The sequence below is a fragment of the Neofelis nebulosa genome, chromosome 3 (genome assembly GCF_028018385.1).
Source record: "Neofelis nebulosa isolate mNeoNeb1 chromosome 3, mNeoNeb1.pri, whole genome shotgun sequence".
Classification (NCBI taxonomy): Eukaryota; Metazoa; Chordata; class Mammalia; order Carnivora; family Felidae; genus Neofelis; species Neofelis nebulosa.
The window spans coordinates 145,325,101-145,339,160 of NC_080784.1; the positions used below are offsets into that span (position 1 = coordinate 145,325,101).

Here is a 14,060-nt window from a genome sequence, read left to right on the forward strand (position 1 = left end):
GAACCTCACAGTCACAAGGAGACCAAACAGACGGTTATAAGGCAGAGTGCGCAGCGATGGGGGATTTTAGGGAGTGATATGGAAGTGCAGTAAAGGGACCTTTAACTAGGCCTGAGGTAGCCAGAGAAAACTTGTGGATGGAAGTGATGCTGAGTTGGATTTTAAAGGACGAGTTAGAGTTGTCTGATACAAAAGATGGTATTATCAGGGGCGCCTGGGTGGCGCAGTCGGTTAAGCGTCCGACTTCAGCCAGGTCACGATCTCGCGGTCCGTGAGTTCGAGCCCCGCGTCAGGCTCTGGGCCGATGGCTCAGAGCCTGGAGCCTGTTTCTGATTCTGTGTCTCCCTCTCTCTCTGCCCCTCCCCCGTTCATGCTCTGTCTCTCTCTGTCCCAAAAATAAAAATTAAAAAACGTTGAAAAAAAAAAAAAATTTCAAAAGATGGTATTATCTCATTATTTTCGAATACTTTTTTCCCTACTATTTCCAACCTATTTTGAAAGTAAGACATGTCTTCAGGAAAAAAAAAAAAAAAAAAAAGAGGAAGATGTAATGAATAAATGCCCCCTCTGGTTATCTAATTTATAAATGGATTTTCAGTATTTCTGGTTAGCGACAGAGAAACTTCCCCAAATCGTGTTTAATGATTTAGAAGGAAGATACAGCAAAAACTTTACACCCTGGATATTTGGTAATCAAAGGAATGCTATTTTCTTGCCTTCCAGAGTGTTCTCATTGATAAAGAGACTGCGAGTCGACTGAAGTCTGTGATAAACACTACTCTGATCATCACCAACATACCCTACATTATCATGGCGCTGGGTGTTTTGTTTGGTTTGATCTTCACCTGGCTTGCATGCAGAGGACAGGGATCCATGGATGAGGTGAGCAGTGGTTGGAGGAACTTCTCTATTACTGGGTAACCTTACCGGAGGAAGCTAACGGTGCTTCACTGAGGGGTTGTCAGCTGGCTGGCTCATTAGGGTGGATTCTGAGGTTTTATGCTGGGCACAGTGATTTCATGGTTATATTACTACTAAACCAAATGAGAGGCAAGGGCAATGTGTCAGAGGAGGAGGAGTAATGGAATGGTACTGTCCATTTTTGGGGCCCATATTTGGGGCTCTCTTGGCGGGCATGAAGTCCCTGTGAGTAAGCTTAATGTTTCTGAAAATAACCTGAAAGGAGAGGAGTATTTAGCAGCTAAACATCTGGGCTTTGGTGTGTCAGACTGCGTACGTTCAAATCCCAGTTCTGCCACTTCATAGCTGTGTGACCCTAGAAACTGCGCCTCAGTTCTGCATCTGTAAAGTGGGATAATAAGAGAGCCTCCCTTAGTGGTTTTTCATGAGGATTAGAGGAGACAGTAGACAGAAAGCATTTGGCCCAGTGTTAGCATTTACAGTAAGAACTCAATAAACATTAATTATGTGATGCAACAATCTCAAGATTGTAGAGCAAGGCAACCAGAGACCTGCTTGGAAAGAATCCGTAATATATCAGAAGATACCTGTCACTGAGTCATCACTGCATAAGAAACGATTGGCCCAGGGGAGTAGTAACTTTCCTGGAGAGAAGGGAACATCATCAAATGGATGGGATAAGCAGAGTTACGCTGGCCTCCCTAAGTGACCAGCAGGACAACCCAGCTCAGCCTTCAGTGAGTCTTTTCTGTGAGAGCCTTTCTTAAATTCTCAGCAGCTTCCGTTTTTGCAACAAAGGCTTTCTCCCCCCACTCCTAGCTGCTTCAAATACGTGTCTGAAGCAAACATGAAGTAGGAAATGAAATACGTTGAAACCATCTGAGTCCTATTACCTCAGATTTCCCTAGGTTCTACATTCTTCCACTATTTCTCTTAACCTGTGCCCATCAGGTTAGCAGGAATTAGGTGTGAGGCATTTATTCTGTCATTTCTAGCTATGGATCTCACTTCCCGTCTGACTTGATACAGTCACTGAGATTTTCATAAGCACAGGTGAAAGCCTGTGTAAATGTTATCACTGCTCCTACAATGAACCATTTTCGTGTATTCAGCAAGGGGGCAATGACTGAGCACCCATTACTCTGAGACGTTGTTCTCTGGTAGGTTTCAAATCAGGAAGGAGCAAATTCAGTGTAGTCTGATGAGAGTTATAGTCCGGGTCAATACAGGGGAGGGTACTGCTCTGGTATCGGGGGTGCAGGTGGTCAGAGCAGGCTTCTTCAAGGTCAGGGCTGAATGGGAAAGAAGAGGCAGGCCAAGAGAGAAGGAAGCAGAGTGTGACGACTGCCCTCCTGTCAGTCTCTCCTCCGTCCATCTTCCTCCACCACCCTGTCCCCCAACTTTTCACTTCCTGGGAGAAGTTTCTGATGTGAATACCTGACTTCGCTGTCCCCTCTCTTCTGAATCTCAGGGAACCGCAGATGAAAGAGCACCCCTCATACGAACCTAACTGTGGCCCGAGCTTGGGGAAGGAACCGTGTGAGCTGTCCTAACCTGGACCACAACGTGAGGAAACTATCCACGTCTTCATGGGCATGGTGCCTGCTGCAGAGAGGAGGGAGGAGACCCCGTGCTGGCAAGCGACGAGAGCATTCCGGCAGGAGGTTAAAGAACAGACTGATATGGTTGGCCATTAGGCTTTATAAAATTGTTTTGTTTTTCATGTGTCTAGCAAGTATTTAATAAACTCTTGTATAGTAATTTTTGTTGTTGTTGGGTGCTGGTAGCTCCAGAATTCTGTGACCACCGTTGTGGTTAAAATATGTCTGCATCACTTGTTAACGTTCCTTGGTCTAACCTTAGTAAGTATGCTTCATTTACCAAACTTTGTGCTCAAAATATATAAATACTATTTTACGTTGTATTCCTCCATTCATTTCACCCCCAAAACAGAAGTAAATACGAGTTCGGAACCCAGGGTAAAATAGTAGCCTCATTCAGTACATCACTAAAATGCATCTAGTTTCCTCTTTTTAAAAAGTTACATAATTATATTTCATATGCTAACCTTCAGTTCATAATTCCTCCAAGAAATTAATTCAGTCTTTTGACTTTCAAACTGTCTGGGAACCAAGCAGGGAAGGGGTTGGGTGGGGTGAGGTAGGCAGTGGGGCAGTAACCCTCAAGTTGATTGATAGTGATAAGCACCTGCGAATTTTTTACTTGTACTTTTGTGAATCGGGAGAATGCACAAATAATGTTGGTGAGGACAAGTACAGATATTTCATATGGAGTAGAAGGAAATGCTAGTTATGACATTTGTGGGTAGTTTGTTGTTTTTTTAGTCAGAATGATCTTGATGTGGAAAGGTGCTTCTGGGAGGTATCATCAGTAACTGATTTTTCCTCCAGTCATCCTTGCGAAATATGATACTGTATTAATTACAATACTATTGAGTAACTTTGCAAAATTATTTACGAATATGGGAAACCCATTCATCCACAGCCTAAGTTACACATACATTTTGGGAAGTCTGACTGCACTAACAAAACGTTTCTTCTGGGGAAGTTTTCTTGGGAACTTTGAAATTGTTTTTGTAAGTTGTTTTTCTTTCCTCACATTTGGTCCCTTCCAGTGTTCTGTGGGTCACTGTCACTCACTGAATAGAGAAAAATGTGCCCTACACTTCCTGTGACAATCATTTTGCTGACAGAATGAATGATGGTGTTTTAAAATATTGTACAGAAAATGCTTTAAAGAAAGGTCCCTTGGGATCCAGAAGCAGCGTCTTCCCAGAAGACCTTTTGACTTTCAATGCAACCTAAGTCAGTCAGAGGATAGGAACCATCGTATGTCACAAAATCCAAGCCCATTTAAGAGCATTTTCTTTGAGTAGTGAAGTTCAGTATTCATTTTTGATTAAGAAACCTACATAGTTATCCAGCAAAATGCACATAGAATTTCTTAACAACTGAATCATCTTACAGGATTTTCTGTATAAAACTGGATTTCAATGTAAGCAAATGAAGAAAAAAGCCATGGGTTTCACAAATACAGCTTCTGATCCCTGTGTGGAGGTAATAAATCCCATTACTTGCCCCAATTTCCTTCTGTCTACACTAAAGCAACATGTGACATATTCCCTTCTTGAAGGGGCAGTTCATTAAACCTTCAGCTTCTCTATAAATTAAGAAATATTTTGTAAATATTCTAAATCACCAAAATGTAAAAAACTAAATTGAAAATATTTTGTCAGTAATACCAAATACCTAGATTTTTTAAATTTATCGATATTTAACTATGTAATTGGCACACCTTATTCTTTTATGCACCTACTTATCCACATATAAGCCAGTGTGTATTTATTGGTTCATCTTGTTATCAGGATATAGTCACTTGTGAGGAGGAAATTTTTCAATACTAGGAATGGTAACAGTTGATATACACTTTAAACTGAATCCCACACATGTGGGGAGATCAAACACATATTACTTCCATACGATTCTAATAAGTTATTTGGCTTAAAATCACATTTGATATTATCTTTCTGAAAAATCTGTGACAAACCCAGAAACTGCAGTCAAGATTATAGATTGATTAAGAACTTACGTGCCTATTTGGTCTTAGGTTGAAAATAACAAACTATTACTCATGCTTATTCTCTTGGAGCCATTATCCTGGAAAGGCCTCCAAAGTCTTTGTGATTGTCATAATCCCAGAATGTGTGTGTCCTGTACTATGATACTCGCTAGGGAGAAACCAGAGAGAGGTTACCTCACTTCTCTTAGGGAAAATTGGGAATTGAACACAGGACAAGAAATGGGCTTTGCCACTTTTAGCTCAAGGCTTTTCCTACTGGACTTTATTTCCTCATGTTCTAGAACGATCACTGGTCAAGTGGAGCAAGTACTATATGACTAACCCCTATTGGGGTTTTTACCTAAGGGAGGCTAGGGTTTTTTTTGTTTTTTTTAATTTAAATTGCTTGAGATATGAGTTCTACAAAAGGTGACTTTCACACTTGGCCCTCTGGGCATTATTACTAGAATTAATTGCTTGTGGCTATTAAACAGAATACTGACCAGAATGCTCTTCATGTAGCTTAAATAGGTGGTTCATTTCATGTGATTCTTGACATGTTTATTTCTACCCTTAATGCAATGAAGTATTTCACTAATAAAACTGTTTATATGAAATTGCACTGGAAATTGTTATGTCATCAGATGACCAGTTGTCTCTGGAGTTTCATTTGTTTTTTGTTGTTGTTGTTGTTGTTGTTGTTGTTGTTTTTAATTTTAGAGAGAGATCGTGGCGGGGAGAGGGTCAGAGGGAGAGAGAGAATCCCAAGCAGGCTCCACTCTTAGCGTGGAGCCTGATTCAGGGCTCCATCCCATGACCTTGGGATTGTGACCTGAGTCAGAATCAAGAGTCAGACACTCAGTTGACTGAGCCACTCATGTGCCCCTGGAGTTTCATTTGAAAGATGCTTTTTTCCCTCTTGACAAATGCAGGCCTGAGTCTCACCTCTTGGGCCACTTATGATGTCCATTCCATTGTGGTGGACAGTTCTAGGCAGCCTGACAAGTCGCACTTGAAGGGAGTCCCACAATGTGCTCCTCTGCCCCAGGGCTTTCTCCAGAGTCCTGGAAGCCCCTCAGGAGCACTGGGGGGTTAATAGGCCCAGGTATTGATCCTCAACTAAAGGTAGGAGTCAGCTGATAAATGCTCCAGTCCTCAGAGGGACAGTTCTCAGACTCATTCTAGGTAGTTCCTCAACTAGGATTGCCCACAGTAGGAACTCCTTCCCATTATTGTTTCTTCCTTCCCTGTGTCACTCCTCCCATCCCCTCACTGCTGCTTTTTCCCAAGTAATCCACCTGTGCTAACATTCTTCTTATTCAGGCCCGCTTCCAGATAAACACAAACTAAAGGCATACAAGTCCACCCAGAAGGGCCCAGCAGGGGTCAGAGAGCTATGGGAGGGGTCCTGGACCTTTGTTTCTATAGACATTTGTCCTAAAATGATTAGCCCCCAAATTTAGACTACCTTTAAAACCTTTCCCATCCCAGTAATATTGCATCTTATTTCTGAAATCAGAGCAAATCCAATTCAGCCATCACATATCTAGCTCAGTGTTACAAATGTCATTATGTATTGAGGACACTTGATCACTAGCATATATGCTTTCAAGGAATCCCAAATCTAAAACAGTATGGAGTTTCCTCAAAAAATTAAAAATAGAACTACCCTACCACCCAGCAATTGCACTACTAGGTATTTATCAAAAGGATACAGGAGTGCTGATTTTAAGGGGCAAATGCACCCCAATGTTTATAGCAGCGCTATCAACAATAGCCAAATTATGGAAAGATCCCAAATGTCCGTCAACTGATGAATGGATAAAGAAGATGTGGTATATATATGCAATGGAGTGTTACTTGGCAATCAAAAAGAATGAAATCTTGCCATTTGCAACAATGTGGATGGGATTAGAGTGTGTTATGTTAAGCAAAATAAGTCAGAGAAAGACAAATATATGATTTCGCTCATATGTGGAATTTAAGAAACAATGAACATAAGGAAAGGGAAGCAAAAATAAGATAAAAACAGAGATGGAGACAAACCATGTCTCTCAAATACAGAGAACAAACAGGGTTGCTGGAGGGGAGATGGGTGGAGGGATGGGCTAAATGGGTGATGGGCATTAAGGAGGACACTTGTTTGGATGAGCACTGGGTGTTATATGTAAGTGATGAATCACTAAATTCTATTCCTGAAAACATTATTACACTACATGTTAATTAACTTGGATTTAAGTTTTAAAAAAAAAAAGGAATCCCAAATCTGATTTTTGCTGGCTTATGTCATAAGGGGAGTTCTGTGTATCTATTTCTGCTCGCTCAAAGGTATATAGAGACATCTGGAACTCTGCAACATACCAAGCCTAATTATTTCAAATCAAGGAGTAAGAGAGATTCAGAAAATATATTTAAAAGAATACTAATAAGAGTGACATGTGTTACCAGGTATTAAAACATATACACACCCATGAACAATAATTAATAACGTGTGGTAGAGAACACAAGAAACATGGATACACATCTATCACAAGATGAAGGCCCCATTTCCAATAATAACTATAGTCTTTCATTTATTCAACTAATATATTTATTTTTAACCTTTATGGAGGTATAATTTTCATGCCATAAAATTTTAAATGTAAAACACAATGATTTTTAGTAAATTTACTGAGTCATGTAGTTTTAGAACATGACTACCTCACTAAAATCCCTCTGTTCCCACCTGCAGCCCTAAGCAGCTGCTAACCTACATTCTGTCTCTATAGATATGCCTTTTCTGGGCTTCTCATAGAAGTTAAAGTGGGGTGCCTGGGTGGCTCAATCAGTTAAATGTCTGACTCTAATCAAGAGTCAGCTCGAGTCATGATGACTGAGCCCCAAGTTGGGCTCTGTGCTGGGATTTTGTGGAGCCTGCTTGGGATTTTCTCTCTCCCTCTCTCTCTACCCCTCCCCCACTCACGCACGTGTGCACTCTCTCTCAAAATAAATTAACTATTTGGGAAAAAAAAAATCATACGGTGTGTGGTCTTTAGGGCCTGGCTTCTTTATACATTATACTTTAAAATAATGCATTCAGGGCACCTAGGTGGCTCAGTTGGTTGTATCCAACTCTTGATTTCAGCTCAGGTCATGATCCCAGGATCGTGGGATTGGTCCTGCTCTGCTCAGCAGAAAGCCTGCTTGAAATTCTCTCTCTCTCTCTCTCTCTCTCTCTCTCTGCCTCTCTCTGCCATTCATGCTCTCTCTCTAAACTAGAATAGAATAGAAAATAAAATTAAAAAAATAAATAAAATAAAATAATGTATTCAACCAACTTTATTGGGCAGCCACTTTATGCCGGGCACTATAAACTAGGCTATTGGTAATCACAAAGAGACATCTGGATCTTAGGGTCTAGTGGGGGGGTGGGGTGGGAAAGCAACCAAATAATTATAAATGTAAAATTTCAACTAAGTTTCATGATGCTCTGGGAACACGGCTTAGAGTCGCAGGAAGGTTTCCCTAAGGAAGTAACATCTGACTGAGACTGATGAATAGGTGTTAATTAGGCAAAGGAAGCATTTCAGCACTTCAGATAGTGGAAGGAGGTCATGCCCAGCAGCAGGAAGGAACATGTTTACAAATGACTAAGAAGATGTTTGCTTGGACCTCAGAGAAGGAAGAACAGTAGGAGATAAGGTTGGAGAGAAAGGCAGGGGTCAGATCAACTTGGATCTTATTAAGCCATGTAAAAAAATTTGGTTTATTTTAAGACCCACAGGAAGCCACTGAAGTATTGTAAATAGGATTGAGGGGGTGGGGGAGACATGGGAGACATGGCAGGTTTGTTTAGAAAGACCTATTCTAGCTGCAGGGTGAATAAATTGGAAGAGTCTATGTGGAAGCAGGGAGGTCAGTTAGGCAGTTGCTGTATTAGGTGGGTCCCTTTGGGGTCTCCATTGGCATGCAGGATGGATATTGTCTGGGTGTTGTGCACCAGCCTCCAGGGTGAATTCCACAAAGCTGCATAGCAGGGGCTAAATAATGGGCTTTATTGAGGAAAATAAAAATGTATAGGGCCAGGACAGCAAGAAAAAAGGCAAAGCCCCTCAATCCTCCTGTCATCCCATGGAGAGGCAAGCCAAGGGCCAGAGTACTGTTTGGTCTCAGTACGGAGCACATATCTGCCTTTTAGTCCCTCTTTTTATGGGGCAAGCGTGAAGAAGCAGTCTTGTCAATGGAGGAATGTACAAGCCGCTGAGCAACAGACAGTTTGGATTTGGGGTGAATGCTTTGTAGAAATTGTCTGGGAATGTCAGCTGCCCATGGAATGTCACCATCTCCACTGCTAGGGTAAAGAAGACACTGTTTCCATGGGACTTGAGTTTGGGTGCAGTCCCTTTCCCCAGGAGAAGGGGGAAGTCGTAGCCACGCCAGCCTGTTCACCAGGCAACCCAGAATGAGGTCATAGTATAATAGCCCTGCTCGCTGCACTGCAGGGGCCACTGCAGTGTCTAGGTAGGGGTTGGCAAACCTTTTCTGTAAAGGGCCAGATGAAAAATAGTTTTGGCTTTGCAAGCCTCTCTTGTCCCAACCACTCAGTTCTGCTCTTGTAACATAAAAGCAGTCATAGACAACATGTAAACAAATGGACGTGTCTGTGTTCCAGTAAAACTCTATTTATGGGGCGACTTGGGTGGCTCAGTTGGTTTAGTGTCCAACTCTTGATTTTGGCTCAGGTCATGATTCCAGGGTCATGAGATCGAGTCCTGTGTCAGAGTCCATGCTGAGCATGAAGCCTGCTTGGGATTCTCTCTCTCTCTCTCTCTCTCTCTCTCTCTCTCTCTCTCTCTCCCCCCCCCCCCGGTCAATCTCCCCCCTTTGTGTGCTCTCTCTCTAAAAAACAACACCCCCCTCCAAAACTGTATTTACACAAAAAAGTTGACAGTGCACAATTTGGCCATCATTTGCTAATCCCTGGCCTAGGCAAAAGATTATGGCAATTTGAATCAGGGAGATGGCAGCGGAGACAAAGTATTTTAGAAATGTTTAAAGATAAAATATGTAGGACTTGGAGAATATGGGAAAGGCAAGGAACAGGGACATGTCAAGGAACTCATTCATTCATTCTACAGTATTGACTAAGGTCTGTGGGGATGGGAGGAGGCATTCTGCTAGCAGTAGAGATACAACCAGTAAAAAAAAAAAAAAAGTTCCCTGCCCTCATTTAGCTTATATTAAATAGGGGAATCAATAAATAGGTGGTGGTAATTACTAAGAATATTTAAGTAGCCATAGTGACAGGAGTTGAATGTGCTATTTTAGAAAGGGTGGTCAGGGAAAGCTTCTTATGGAAGAAATACTCACCCATTATTTTTCATCCCTGATCCTTCTCCCCTTCCATCCGTTATTTCTGTGATTTCACTCTGCTGGTTCTCCTACCTTTCTGGCCAAGCTCTCTCAGGCTCCCTTGAGGGCTGTTTGCTTTCTTCTTTTCTCTTTCTTTCTTTCTTTCTTTCTTTCTTTCTTTCTTTCTTTCTTTCTTTCTCTTTCTTTCTTTCTTGTTTATTTATTTATTTGAAAGAAGAGAGGGCACAAGCAAGGGAGGGACAGAGAGAGAGGGAGAGAGAGAATCCCAAGCAGGCTCTGCACTGTCATCACAGAGCTCTACGTGGGGCTGGATCTCACGACCATGAGATCATGACCTGAGCCGCAATCAAGAGTCATATGCTGAAACAACTGAGTCACCCAGGCACCCCTGCTCCATGCTTGATGCTGTGCTCAGCTGCAACCTCTTCTCACTTGATACTCTTCCTGACAATTCCAGCCACTCCCTGACTTCAATCACAACCCAAACACGGGTCTCTGTTCAACCTCAGTCGCACACACCAAACACGTGCTGGATGTCCTCAGCCAGACTGTCCTCAAGTCCAGAAAGTTAAGAAAGGAATTCATTTTTTCTAGTCTTTGTTCCAAATTCCCATCACAATCTACCCAACTGTACAAGCCAGAAACCAGGGACTCTTGCTAGACTCCTCCTACCCTTCCCTCCACATCCCATCAGTCAAGTCCATCTGCTGCCATCTCCCTTCCCGCTGTCCTCCTCCCTGTATCAGCACTCTCACTGGGACACATGCAATTACCACTAATAGAAAGATTTAATTTTTTGAATAGGTAACACATTTATATTCTCAAGTGAAAAAGGGCTTTATGGGCAAAGTCCTCCACCCATCTCCCAGACACCCAATTCATCTTCCCAGAGGCAACTAATGTTATTCACTTTCTTATATATATCTTTCCAGGAATATTTTATACAAAAATGTGCATTTCTACATTCTAACCCTTTTTTGTCATCTAAATTGTAGCACAGCATAGACAGTGTTCTAATTGTTTTTCATGTAATTTATCTTTCAGATCCATCTTTTCAGTACATAAAGAGCTTTACTGTTCCCATTTCAGGTCTGAATAGCATTCCTTTTCATAAATGCAACTATTTAAGCAAACCCATTTGTTTCCAATCACTTGTTATACCTTGTATTTCATAACTTTGCCTAATCATTTATAAGATAAATTCTTAGAAGTAGCATTGCTACGTCCAAGGATTTCTAATTTTGATAGACACAACGGCTTGTTACTGTTTTTCTTTTAACAGGTATACAAGCACATGGATTTCAGAATCAAATAATTCTCTCAGGTTTGTTATTAAAAAAAACCTAAGTAGACATCATTCTCAAAGGCACCTCTGTTAGGTTTTTTGTTTTGTTTTTAATTTACCCCCATGACTAGGTAACAAGCTGCTTCAGTAATTTTCATGAGTTTTAGCATTATCCATTGACCCTACACTACGGAGATGAGGATTTGGCCTACCTATCCAGTACTCATTACACAGTCGCATTCATCCCCACGCACATCTTTTTTTCTTTCTTTTTTTTTTTTTTTTTTTTTTTTTTTTTTTTTTTTGAGCCACAGTGCGCGGCGCGCCTGTGAAAAGGGGAGGGGCAGAGAGTGGAGTACAGAGGCCCCGAAGCGGTCTCTGCGCACCCAGCAGACAGCCCAATGCGGAGCCCGAACTCATGAACCCAACTGCTTGTTAACGCACACCTTTTCCAAGCCTTTAAGGGCTTTCAGGCGCCAAGCAGCCGCTAATTTGCCAGCATTTCCTCTCAGTTGTGACGCTCCACGCCACGTGAGGCTGCTAAGCCCCCGGAAGTTGGCGGGCCGGGGGGCGTTCCCCCTCCAATCCCCGCCTCCTGCGCCTTGCCTGCGCTCCAGTCTCTTTGGCTAGGCCAGAAAAGAGGCGGGACTCTGTTATCCTAGGGCAGTTTCCCGCCGGACCGGAAAGCCGAGAGCACCTAGTGTCGCGGGAGCAGTGCTTTGGTCCCCTGCTCCCGCGACATGGCCTTCAACTTTGGGGCTCCCTCGGGCACCTCTGGCACCGCTGCAGCCACCGCGGCCCCCGCGGGTAAGTGATCCTCCCAGACCTTCTCCCGGGGAGAAAGGGAGGCCTCTGGTCAGCCCCCTCGGTCCGAGACTCTCCAGTCCGGCGAACCTGGGGTCTCTTGGCCACTTGGAGACTTTAGGTGCCCGGGAAAAGGGCGGGCTGCGGCAGAGCGGGCCCAGGCGGCTCCTGAGGAGGCCGCTACGGAACTTGAGGCCCAGCCTGTGGCTCCCACGCTGTGCGTGGATCCCTGCAGTGCCCTGTCCTCCTAGGGTTCGCTTCCCGCCGCCGGCGAGTCGGACTCGGAGAGACTGGAGGACGGCTCCTCTTTCCCATTGCCGGAGACCCGCCCTGCCCTCCCCACCTCAGCCTCCCGGACCCGCGGGAATCCCTGCTTAGCTCCCGCTGCTGGGCTTGGTGAGGTTAGGGCTAGGGACCCCGGGGCGGTGCCCTGCGGCTCCTTCGGTCCTGGCCCCTTTGGTTCTTGCTGCGGGACTTCACGCTCCTGCTCCTTCCTCCTGTCCCCACCTCCTCCGCTTTCTTAACTCGTTTGGAGCTAAGTCAAGGTTTGTCTTTGCTCACTTCTGTGAAACCTGCTGACTCTTCTAATCCTCTTGCTTTCTTTTCTTTTTCTTCTTTCCCATTTTAAAATTTTGTTTCTTTGCCTACACGCCTATCAGGATTTGGTGGGCTTGAGACTGCCAACTCCACCGCCAGTGGGTTTAATTTTGGGGGTTTCGGATTAACTGCTAATCCTGCAGTGAACTTTAATATTGGCAATTTCGGTGTTTCTACTACCTCGGCGACTCCGTTCAATTTTGGTAACAGTCTGGCAAGTGCAGGTAGATACTGCGGGTCGTATGTGTAACGAATGTTGGGAGCCGGAGTCCAAGAATATTTTGTGGTTCCTAGTTTGGGAAAGAACACTGGCTTGCCTAATGAGGAAAGGAAATTCACTTTCTAGTGTGGAATCAAAAACATTTGTATCCAGTTTTGACTGCCTTAAAAGATTCGGTTTTAGGAAGTCTTGCAAGTTATGTTCCTTTTTTAAGCTTGCATTTAATTAAACATTATACCTTCCAAGTGATGAGAATTTCGAATGGATTATTATTTTGAGTAGATTATGGTTTCCAAATTATTACGTATCTCTTCCAAAATAAACGCTCAGCAGTCAGGCTCGTTTTTCTGGGATTCTTGGACTCCTGCAGTCATTTTTTCTTTTTTCCATTTTTCCTGCATCTTTCATTGGAATTTCATTTGATTGTCCTTGTGTTTCCCAAACAAGTCTTATACGAACAGCAGTAACTTGCCTTGTTTTTTATGGTGTGTAACAACAATAATGTATTTCTTTGGTCAACCCCAGATTAGGACACATTTCTATAAGATTTGTAGTTATGGAAAGAGCCCCCAGTTTTTTACTGGATTTTTTGAGAAATGATTAGAGCAATTTATTGTCAAGTAGCATTGAGTTCAAGTAGGTAGGCTAGACATATTTGCATTCAAAGAGATAATTAGGAAGATTTTAGTGTCTATGTGGATTGAAGCTCCTTGGAAATTTGCAAAACACAAACTATAATGTGTGTATATGTGTATATAAATTTAAAATAGGTCTATGTGTCCTTTACATACAGTCACCCTATAGAATAGTCTTGTTCCTCTGCTGCTCGTATATGAATTTCTTGTCCATATTCTCTTACATTACGCCACTTATGCCCGTGCCAATTATATGCATTTGGTAAACATTATTATTTATTCTCTAAAATTTACTTGGGAAATCTGGTGTTCGTGCAGTATTTGTTAGCACAGTGCGAAAATCATCTTGGCATCTGGTTTGAAACCTTTTTGAAGAATACTTGAAACCTTGAATTCCAAAGATAAAATAATCCATTATTAAATAATCATGTATCACTGCCATTTGGTATGTTTACTTTTCCCTGTTTGCTTAAAATTGGCACTGGGTAAAACAGCAATATTATTTTGAAATTTGTGTTTCTGAACAAAGCCACCCAGCTTGTAATTCAACAACAGTAAATAAACTTGTTGGTATTTGCTTGATTTCATGTTCATTTGGAGTTACCACTGTTAAGTGTTGAGTTGTGATAATATAACTGTATTTTAACTACTTTATGTATATGTTCAT

The 14,060-nt window shown here is 42.5% G+C and overlaps 2 protein-coding genes across 3 annotated transcripts in view; both read left to right on the plus strand.

The window, feature by feature from the left end:
* Positions 1-5,122, plus strand: part of SCARB2 (scavenger receptor class B member 2) — a 76,848-nt gene extending 71,726 nt beyond the window's left edge. The window contains exons 11-12 of the mRNA XM_058722232.1: positions 724-882; positions 2,393-5,122. Coding sequence (XP_058578215.1) covers positions 724-882; positions 2,393-2,431 — 198 coding nt within the window. The 3' untranslated portion in view covers positions 2,432-5,122. The remainder of the gene's footprint in view (positions 1-723; positions 883-2,392) is intronic.
* Positions 5,123-11,761: 6,639 nt separating this feature from the next.
* The window catches only part of NUP54 (nucleoporin 54), a 30,859-nt gene continuing 28,560 nt past the window's right edge, over positions 11,762-14,060 (plus strand). Inside the window, exons 1-2 of one of the 2 annotated variants that reach the window (XM_058722229.1) lie at positions 11,762-11,944; positions 12,601-12,762. In XM_058722229.1, coding sequence (XP_058578212.1) covers positions 11,878-11,944; positions 12,601-12,762 — 229 coding nt within the window. In that variant the 5' untranslated portion in view covers positions 11,762-11,877. The remainder of the gene's footprint in view (positions 11,945-12,600; positions 12,763-14,060) is intronic. The other variant, XM_058722231.1, reaches the window with a different exon arrangement.